The 11,315-nt window shown below is 28.3% G+C and overlaps 2 protein-coding genes across 4 annotated transcripts in view; one reads left to right on the plus strand and one right to left on the minus strand.

Moving 5' to 3' along the window:
• The window catches only part of LOC117181565, an 18,894-nt gene extending 14,184 nt beyond the window's left edge, over positions 1–4,710 (minus strand). For 2 of the 3 annotated variants that reach the window (XM_033374391.1, XM_033374393.1), the window contains exons 1-3: positions 4,292–4,710; positions 834–1,233; positions 234–744 (exon numbers count right to left, since the gene is read on the minus strand). In XM_033374391.1, coding sequence (XP_033230282.1) covers positions 234–744; positions 834–1,233; positions 4,292–4,600 — 1,220 coding nt within the window. In that variant the 5' untranslated portion in view covers positions 4,601–4,710. The remainder of the gene's footprint in view (positions 1–233; positions 745–833; positions 1,234–4,291) is intronic. The other variant, XM_033374392.1, reaches the window with a different exon arrangement.
• A 1,420-nt stretch (positions 4,711–6,130) lies between these two features.
• Positions 6,131–11,315, plus strand: part of LOC117182307 — a 7,808-nt gene continuing 2,623 nt past the window's right edge. The window contains exons 1-2 of the mRNA XM_033375455.1: positions 6,131–6,224; positions 8,601–8,756. Coding sequence (XP_033231346.1) covers positions 6,156–6,224; positions 8,601–8,756 — 225 coding nt within the window. The 5' untranslated portion in view covers positions 6,131–6,155. The remainder of the gene's footprint in view (positions 6,225–8,600; positions 8,757–11,315) is intronic.

Genomic DNA, 11,315 nt, shown 5'->3' on the forward strand with positions numbered 1-11,315 from the left:
GAGTGTCAGCTGGAGAAGTGAGAAGAGGAGAAAGTAGTGGTGGAAGTCGATATGGAAGGGAGGGAAAGCAAAATTTGAAGTGTGGAAAGGGAAAATTGGGGGAGGGGAATGTTAGCTAGAGAAGTGAAGAGAGGGGAAAGTAGTGATGGAAAAACTTGGGTGAAAAAAGGAAAGAAAGCGCTCACTACCTGCGTTGACTTTTTTTTTATATAGCAGATAATGATAAAACTTGCCTAGAAATTTCTTCACTCAAAGACTCGATTGCATCAAGAGAAACGACACTTTGTAAAAGAGAAGAATTTTGAAAACGTTCTTGTAATGCATCTGCGAATTTTCGGTTTGAAAATAAATTTGACTTCACTTCCAATAAAATATCCAAAATGTTCATTAAAATTCTCTTATCTTTTTTTTCCTCCTTATTTATTTCAGTGTCGCTTTTTACAGCAAGAACTCGACTTTTCTTTAATGCAGTGTCCCCTTGAACTTTTTCGACATTGAGAGATAATTTTTTCTTTTTAACTCTAGTTCGATCTCCAGTTTTCGACTTTTGTTTTCCACTTTTAATTCCCAAATTCACTTTCTTTGAATCAACTTCTAATTTACAAATCGATTTAGAATCAAAACTAGCTTCAGGAAAATTATTTTCACCGTTTCTCGGTGTGTCTTTTAAAGTTCCCCATGAACCTGAGGACGAATTTGAAGTTTCGGTCCTTGCTGTTAAAACTGTTGAAGATAAAAAAATTCCTGAAAAATTAATTTGAATTAATTGATTAAAATCAAGTTATTTATCCAACGAGAATTTGTTAAGTTGGCAATTTGAGACACATAATTACTACTTTCTCTTTCTAATCTTTCAGGATTATTTTGAAAATCTGAAGAATACATCTTCTCAGGTAAGAACTCTTTTTTAATACTTCCCACAGATTTTTGATGAAACTGTTCAATCATAATTGGTTTAAAAGTTGAATTTTTATCTGAAGTCACTTCAGCATCGTCGAAATAGACTTTAGAGTTGTGAAAATAATTCGGAAATGTGCCATCTAAATTTTTCACACATTTTTCGGATGCTTTAATTTCGGATTGCAAACCCAAATTTGAGATTTGAGACTTTGATTCTTCGGAGAAAATGTCAAAGAGTTCTGGGTAACGATTTCTAATGTCGTTCATTTTTTCAGGAGGATTAGTATTTTTGTTTGAATTTTCTGTAATCACGTCTTTATCTGGTATTAACAGCTATTTTTGTAATAAAGAAGATTGTCAATTAAATTGAATCAGAAAAATTAATATAAATTCTTGTAAATTTATTACGTATCATATCAAAGAGGGTAAGAAATTCTTATTTGATTTTAAAAAAAAACCTTTTCCTTGAAAAATAGCCAAACTCTGAATTTGTTTATAAAAAATATTGAAATAATTCATATTTTTGTAAATTTTCCCAGAATTTGATTTTATTGCGAATTTCTTACTTTTAACTAATTAAAATAATTCAGCATTAGACTAAGAATCGGTCATTTCCACTGTAAAAACAGTCGTTTTAACAGATTAGTCAATAATTTTAAGTCAGAAATACCTGATACTAAGTTAATAGTCTATTTAATCAGTTAAAGCTTTTAATTAAACAATTTAAATTGAATGATTTAATCAATGAAATTTAAAGCTTAGATCATTCGAAGTAAATAATTTAATCAGAAAGGTACTGATTGGACAATTAAAATTATCAATTTGATCGATGAAAGTTAAGGTTTAGATCCTTCGAGATCACAAATTTGTGTTGTAAAAAGGTACGGATTAGATAATTTAGAAATAAATAATTTAATAAGTGAATCTTACCGGCTAGAATAATACAAGCGACTAATTTTTTAGTGAAATCTACTGATCAGGCCATTCAAAATTAATGATTTAATCAGTGAAAGTTTCATTTAACATAAATTAGAGTTATTGGTTCAATTAGCAAAAGTTACGGATTATACCATTTTAAATCACTGATTTAATCAGCGAACGTCAAAGTTTAGATCATTCAAAATTACTGAATTTATCAGTGGACTTTACTGATTAGATAATTCATATCGATCGGTTCATCGGTAAAAATTACAGAGTAGATAATTTCGAGTGACTGATTCCAACAGTGAAAATAACAGATTTGATCATTTATTATAACTGATTTCATCAGTGAGACAAATACACTGATTTGAAGAGTCATATTTAAGTGATTTTGAATTTGTAGAATCCGCATTATTTCAATCAGTCAGTGTTTGCATATCAGACATGTCTACTGATAAAACAGTCGTTTTAATATATGAACCAGTCAAATTAACAAATAATTAAAATTAACCATATATTCATTCATATACTGTAAATTACGAATTAGGTCAATTGAAATTACTAATTTATTAAGTAAAAGCTACTGATCAGAGCATTTGAAATAATTTCTTTTTGCTAGTATGTGAAATTTGCAGTTTAAATAACTGAAAATCAATAATATAGTTAATGTGAGTTAATGATTTTATCAATTAAATTTACTGTTTCGATACTTTTAAATTACTAAATCTGTCAGTGGACTTAACTGGTTAGATTATTTATATTGACTGATTCATCGATAAAATTACAAAGTAGATCATTATAAATGACTTATTTAATCAGTGAAAATAATGGATTAGATTATCCAAAATGTTCATTTAATCAGTGAGGAAAATTTACAGATTTGAAAAGTCACTTTTGAGTCATCTGTCATTCGTGAAATCCACATTATTTGAATCAGTCAAAATTAATTACGATTTACTTTTGGCAGGTTAATTTAATAAAATAGGTCTTCACTAAAATATCAGTCATTTCTACTGAGGAACCAGTCTTTATAACAGATGAGTCAGTCAGCAGTGCTAAATGTTTCTGACACTATAAATGACTGATTTGTCTGTCAGAATAAAATATGTAAAAATTTTATTTCTTTATTTAAAAATTATAATATAATAAATTAATTAAATTATTTATAAATTTATTAACGCACTGTGAATGTCAGATCAAATCAATGAAAATTGCTGAATTAGTTAGTGAATTCCACTGTTTAGACCAATCAAAGCGACTTCTTTGAATAGATTAAATAAAGAATCAGACCACTTAAAATAACTTTTTTATTTACTGAAAGTTAAAGATTAGATCAATGAAAATGGCGGATTTAATTAGTGAAAGTTACTAGTTAGATCATTCAAAGTTACTAATGTAATTAGTGTAAATTTCTAATGAAACCATTAAAAATTAATTATTTAATCAGTGAATGTTTTAGTTTAGATCAATAAAAATGACTGATTAATTAGTCAAAGTTACTGATTACACCATTCAGAATCACTAATTTAATCAATGAATATTACAGATCAGACAATTAAAAATTACTTTATCATGAAAATTGCAGATTAGATCATTTAAAACGACTGGTTTCACCAGTAAAGATGACATATTGGTTCATTTCAATTAAATGATAATAAAAGTAACTTTTGACTAATTTTGAGTCGTCGCATCCGGATTATTTAAATCAGTCAAAATTGACTTGGAATTAGTCAGAATTGCCTAGGAATGACTGATTTTTCTGTTAGAATAAAATATATAAAAATTTAATTTCTTTATTAAAAAATTATAATATAATAAATTAATTAAATTAATTATAAACTTATTAACCCACTGTGAATGTCAGATCAGATCAATGAAAATTGCTGAATTAGTTAGTGCATTCCACTGGTTAGACCAATCAAAGCGACTTCTTTGAATAGATTAAATAAAGAATCAGACCACTTAAAATAACTTTTTTATTTACTGAAAGTTACAGATTAGATCAATGAAAATGGCGGATTTAATTAGTGAATGTTACTGGTCAGATCATTCAAAGTTACTAATGTAATTAGTGTAAATTTCTAATGAGACCATTAAAAATTAATTATTTAATCAGTGAATGTTTTAGTTTAGATAAATAAAAATGACTGATTAATTAGTCAAAGTTACTGATTACACCATTCAGAATCACTAATTTAATCAATGAATATTACAGATCAGACAATTAAAAATTACTTTATCATGAAAATTGCAGATTAGATCATTTAAAACGACTGGTTTCACCAGTAAAGATGACATATTGGTTCATTTCAATTAAATGACAATAAAAGTAACTTTTGACTAATTTTGAGTCGTCGCATCCGGATTATTTAAATCAGTCAAAATTGACTTGGAATTAGTCAGAATTGCCTAGGAATCAGTAATTTTTTTTAAATTCAAATTTAGAGTGTACAGAAATTAAATTAAAAACCTCATCAGATGGCTCCAAATGAGTTTTTCTCTTCTCGGAAATATTGTTTAGTTCTTGAATTGTCGATGTAAAAACTTGAATGATATCGCCTAAAGCTGTTATTGAAGAACTGTTTTTTTCTAAGGAATTTGGAATGCGATCAGAATTCAGTAAAATTTTATCCTCGCCGGCGTCCTGAACCGCAAAGTCGATCGATTCTTCCAAAGTTTTGAAAATTTCGCTGAGACTTTTTTTCGCGTTTTTCAATCTCAGTATATCAAAGCTACTTTTTTCGACCGAGTTCAGGCATATCAAGGAATCTACGTCCATTATTAAAAATTTATGCTTTTTAGGACATCGCGGCGAAGATATTTTTCATCTAATTTTCAACTTAACTTGATGTAACCATCATTTTTTGGCATTTAATTTAAAACGCCAATGTCAAATTCTCAAAATTTTCGTTCTTCTTTTTTTTAGATAATGTACAACCTGAACCTAGAAGTTATATTGTAAATTCATAGATTATATCATTATTAAAAGTAACATCAGAAATATTTTCAACAGACATCAGAAGCGATATTTTTAACTTTTATAATTCTTAGTATATCAAAAAAAAATTTATTTGAAACAAAAATTCACAGCCCTTAACCCTTATATTTTTAATCAACTTAAATAAAAACCTGAGCGTAAAAATAAATGAAATAATTTGTTTTTTGAACAACTGTATTGTTATCAACAAATTTTTTAAGCAAAGAAAAAAATTATTTTCTATTAAATATCAGGTTATCTTCCCAAAATTACTAATTATCAAAAAATTGTTGACACTTAAAAATTAGGTTTGTTATAAATAATGGAAATTAAAAATCAAAAAATTTTCGTTATTTTTCACCTGAGATTTTTTCCCACCCTTTATGTATACGAATAGCTAAATATATTTACTGAGCTGCGTATTATTGTTTGTACTTAATTATTATCTTTGACATAAATAATAAGAGTTAACAAATAGATAATTGTAATCTTTTTGCAGTCTAATATTTATAGAGGTCGCTTCTCAAGCGTATTAACTTATAAAAAATTGTTAACAGTTAACATTTAGATTTTTTATAAATAATTTAGGTTAACAGATAGAACATTTTAATCGTTATTTTTTTTGCGGAAATTTTTTTTATCATGAATCGAAATATTTTAATAAATTTATTTAAACGCATATTATTTTTTGTCTTCAATATTTAGCTCAGTTGAAAATAATTTGAGTTAACAAATAGAAAATTTTAATTTTTTTCGCAAACATTTATTTTTGATTTTTATTAATATCTATTTTCGAATGCTATTTTCGAAATTTCTTTTTGGAAAAAATATTAAAAAGTCAAAACGTGCAAAATTTTAAGATTGGTAATATCTACAATTGTTAAAATTTTTATGTAATCACACATAATGATTAATGACACAGATAATATGACATGATAGGATTATTTGACCAATTTTCCACGTTTGCCACTTCGGCCAATTAAAATTCATGACATTCTAAGAGTAAAATTTATTAATTGATTGATTATTATTTACTAATCTTATTAATTTATTAATATTTCAATGTAAATAAATTATTTTTTAAAATAATTTTCTACTTAATTTTTTTTCTTTTTTTTTTGTTCTATGATCAATTTAGAGAAGTTTGATAGGATCAATTTCGCACGCTCAACCAGGAAGAACAATTTTATCAGATTTATAATTAAAAAACTGATAATTATGTTTGGAATAATGGCATTCATTAAATTTTCTGCATTTTATTGCACGATATCCACTCCTATTTAAAAGTGATTTTAAAATTTATGCGATACTTCGTCATTGTGTCAATTTTAATTCAACTCCTCTTCATACAAGAAATATGGAGAGGAAAGCTAAAAAATTATTTTTTTTATCTTTCTTCTTTGTGCTGCAATATTCCCATGTCAAGGTAAAATAACGTCAATTTAAAAATATTATTAATTTAAAAATAACTTTTATCCTAAAAAGTTTAAGGATAATTTTTAGTTAATTTTCTTTTTGCAAGGCTCGAATTCACGCCATTGTTTATAATCTCTGAATTTTTTTTTTTTAGTAAGAAGACTATTTGGAAAAAATTGCACTACTTTTCCAACTGCAAATTTTAATTGCTATTATATAATTATTCCCTTTAAAAAGTATTTCTAATATTTTTTATCTTTGATGAATCGCTAAAATAAAAAATGTACTAGAAAATAGTTCCGTTGACTAATTAATTAGGTGGACAGAAAAAAATTATATTCGTTGGTTATAGAAATGCAGAATTATACAAATATATTTTTTTTCAATTTCAAAAAATTTCCCACCGTTTGGAAAGGCGATTGAAAATTTATAAATTTATAAATTTTTTAATAGTCACCTGTTCAGTTTAATGGTTTATATCCGTTAGCAGTGTAGACTAGCACAAAAAATTTCTTTTTTCATTAACCCGACAAGATTGATTAATATTTAATGACTCAAATGAAAGAAAAAATCCTAAAGAACACTTTGTTAAATTTAAAATTAATATTTTTTATTTTCTAGCTCTTTCCAAGAGTTGAATTTAAAGTATAAAATTCCTTAAAAATAAAAATTTTATTTTTGCCTTTCTCACATGATAATTTAATAACCACAAGATCGAATTACTTTACCTAAGGCTCATTTAACGCAGAATTTAATTAGCTTTTCAACTGTTTAAAAAAATATATTTTTATCTATATTTTGGACCGAGCTATCACATTTCAAAGTCAAGGCTAATTTTTAATATTTCACCCGTTTAGTGGTCCGATACTATCCCTTTGGAAGTGTACTAAACGTTTCATTATTTGATGCAATTTTTTAAAAGTTTCGCGTTTGATCTAATTTTTTTCGTTAAAAAATATATATACAAAATTGAGGAGTATAAGAAATTATCTGAAACTTTTACTCTGTATTCTCAAAGAAATAAATTTTTTGAAATTTCATGTGACTTCTGTCATTTGTGCGATTAGAAAAAACATACAGGGTGGACACGCTGGGGCTTACATACATGACAAGTTGAATGCTAACCGAATTGCACAATAGCAGGAGAGAAGCCATTTTACAGGGGTATTTTCATATTTCGCGCCTTTAAAGTTGCATTCGGATCGGCCATTCGGCCAAGTCCGTGCATCTTCGGATTAAGTTTTTGAGAGTTTCCATGGTTGCGTTCAAAACCTCAAGCGGTTATGTTCAGATTCACCTGTTTGCCCTATTCGCTGTCAGTAAATATAGGCAATGTCAATTTAAAGTTTACGCATGTAATATTTCATTCACTTTATTTAATACATATCCTGTCTATTCATAACACCATTCACTTTTCGCCCACTGGAAGCGCAGAATATTATTACTATTTTATACTATTTGTCACTGAACAGCTATTCTATAATGGTATTATCAAAGAAAAAAAATTACGTTTACTTCTCAGTTCACATATCTCACTTCATTATTAATTAAACACTTTTATTATTTGTAATAACTATATAACATAACCTATATTGTTTTGACACTTGTATCCGTTTGAAGTTTCGAACGCAACCATGGAAACTATCATAAACTTGATCCGAAGATGCACGGACTTGACGGAATGGCCAATCCGAATGAAACTTTAAAGGCGCGAAATATGAAAATACCCCTATATGATGGCTTCTGCCCTGCTGTTATGCAATTCGGGTAGCATTTAACTCGCCATGTATGTAAGCCCCAGCGTGTCCACCCTGTATAATCGATCCGAGGCCTTCGTTATTGACATTAAAAATTATTAATTTTAAAACATTTATGCGACTATTTATCGCTACCATTTTTTTTTATGAAGTGAGTTAGAGCTTTGTTTAAAAAGTTTATATATAGATTTTGTAAACATATATGTCGTCCGTAATATAGAATTAAGGCCATGTGATGAGTGTATCACGTGACCAGATTCCTACCTTACCGCCACTTTTTTTATTTTCCAACTTGTTATCTCACGAAACGCCACATCGAGTTGAAAATTTGGGACACTCAACAAGAAGCACTGCGAACGGTGGGTCTGGTCCTAAATTTATATAATTATGAAAAAAGTTTTTTGTTGTAAATAATTTTTTTTTTTGCTTTTTTCATAATTATTAAACTTTAGGACCAGACCCACCTTTCTTAGTGCTTCTTACTTATTATCCCAAATTTTCAACTCGATGTGGCGCTATGTGTGAAAATAAGTTGGGAAATAAAACAAGTGAGGGTAAGGTAGGAATCTGGTCACGTGACCCACTCATTACATGGTCTTAACGTCACCTCTTTTAATTACTGATTTCAGGGAATAGAAGTTGACTATATTGCTGCAGAACTAGAGAATATTTCGGAAGAGTATTTTTTGAAAGAAAATACTTTTGCCTACGTTGACTCTGATCGTGATCCTCCATGTGTAATTTCCAATGTCACCATCATTAAAGATATTCCAGATGAAGTACAAGTAATGTATCTCATATCCTTTAAATTATATTATTATATTATAACCTAGACAATTTTTTTAAATTACATGTTACTTATTTCATGTTTCTTATTTTGAATGTATAATTATCGAATTAAAATATTAGCTTGCATTTAAAGTATTATAAAATATAATTAATCATCATAAACTAATATACATTATATTAAAATAGCTACATTGGCTTTCATACCATTTTGATTACAATATTAATAATAAAATGACTATTATTATTTGTATTAATTTTAATTTTAACCCTTAAAGTGCATACATGGTAAAAATCACGGTAAAGTGCATAGTGGGTATTAAACACCCCAGCGTATTTAATCATGTATTGTTTAACCCCTATTGAATATTTTGTCACAAAAAAATGATCCGATATCGTTTAAGGTATCTTTTATAAGGTAGATTTGATTTTATAGCCATTTATTTGGTTTAAGTCTGTTAAAAAAATTATGGAAAAAAGTGAAAAAATAAGTTTTTTACTTAAAAATTCATAACTCACACAATTTTAATTATTTTAACCTGAAAATTTATGACTGAACTTTTGAAATAGCGTACTTTCATAAAAAATAATGCAACATAGGTGGTTTCAAAAAAGATATTTATTTGCACACTTGAAAAGTCAATTTTATGATAAAATGATGACTCAGATTTTTCGCTTTTAAATCGATTTATTATTATAAAAATTGAGAAACTTTGAGATGTAATAATATAAAAATACAAGAAGTTGAAAAGAGACATATATAACTGTATTTTAATAATTCTATTTTATTCAACACATGCACAGTCTGTCTTCGCAAGACGCGATGCCGTAAATTAGAAGCCAACTACAAAGAAAGAAAGTATGAAATAATCAACAAACAAAAAAAATGATTTCACTTCATATGATATACTTACGTTAGAAAGTAAACAAAAATCAATAAAATTTAAAATAAAAATTTGCTCCAAAATTACTTTTTCACTCACTAAGTACATACTGGGTGTTATATACCCAACGATTTTTTACCTCCACTTTCAGCAGCTGCTGCTAGTAGACTGGCGCTTGATGCAGTATGCGCTAAACGACTTTACTCACACCCACAATGCACTTTAAGGGTTAAAAATGCATCGAGGGGGAAACAATTCAGGTAATCCACTTACAATCCGCAGCAAACCAAGTCATTCGGTTTAATGCGAGTAATCCTAGAAAAACTCCTTAAAATCTTAGGTAATCCACTTATAAACATAGATAATCTATTTTTAATACTAGTTAATCCATTTGTAATCCTGGGTAATCCATTTCTTATTTACTGTTAACACTAGTTAATCCATTTATAATCGTAGGCAATGCACTTCCAATCCTATAATTACCTTGTTATCCGAGTAAATACAATACCTATCTAGAAATTTTTAAGTTTGGTCCTATGACATCCACTTGTAGTCCTGCTAATCCACTTGTAATCCTAGTTAATCCATTCTCTCTTCTTAATAATCCAATCGTAATCCTTCTTAATTTTCGTGTAATCCAAGTTATTGTAAACGATAATCCACTTGTAATCCCTTGTAATCTACTTGTAATCCACTTGTAATCCACTTGTTATCCCAATTAATCCACTTGTTGTCCTAGTTGCTCAGCTTTCATCCAAGACAACATACTATCTGGTAATCCACCCTTAATATGCATTAATACCCTTGTTATCCGCAGTTAACCAATATCCGGCGTAATACGCATACTCTCGTGTAATCCTAGATAATCCACTCGTAATTCTAGTAAATCCTTTTGTACTCTAGGTAATGCGCCATAGTTATCTTGTAATTTGGAGTAATGCAAATAATCCGAGAAATTTGAGAAACGCATTGTAATAATAGGTAAAACAATTGAAATCCGAGTAATCCTCTTGTAACCTAAAGTAATCTATTTGTAATTCCAAATAATCCACTTGTAATGCGCAATAATCCCCTTGTTATTCGGAGTACTCCAAGTCATCTGGAATAATTTGAGTGATCCATTGTAATTATGGATAATCTAATTGTAATTTAATCAATCCAATTGTAATCTACTTGTAATTCGAAATAATCTAATTGTAATCCACCAGATTCCTTTTATAATGCGGAGTGATTCAAGTAATCTGGAGTAATTTAAGTAATCCGAGAAAATCTGAGTAATCCGGTGTAATGACAGGTAATCCAATCGCAATTTGTGTAACTCACTTGTAATTCAAAATGATCTACGTGTAATGCAATACTAGTAATCCACTTGTAATTCGATATAACGTATTTGTAATCTGCAATAGTCTCCATGAAATTTGGTACTGATCCGAGTTTTCTGGAATAATTTTACAAATGCGATCCTCGGTAATCCAATTATAATCTTCTTAATCCACTTGCAATATGCAGTAATCCACTTGTAAATCGAAACAATCTACTTTTAATCCGTGATAATCCACTTGTTATTCAAATTAGCCCAAGCCATCGGGATAATTTCTGTAATTTGGTGTAATCCTAGATTTCAAAATTGTAATCCTAGTAAATAACTTGCTATCCACTTATAATAAGAAATAG

This window comes from Belonocnema kinseyi, chromosome 10 (genome assembly GCF_010883055.1).
Source record: "Belonocnema kinseyi isolate 2016_QV_RU_SX_M_011 chromosome 10, B_treatae_v1, whole genome shotgun sequence".
In the NCBI taxonomy this organism is placed as follows: Eukaryota; Metazoa; Arthropoda; class Insecta; order Hymenoptera; family Cynipidae; genus Belonocnema; species Belonocnema kinseyi.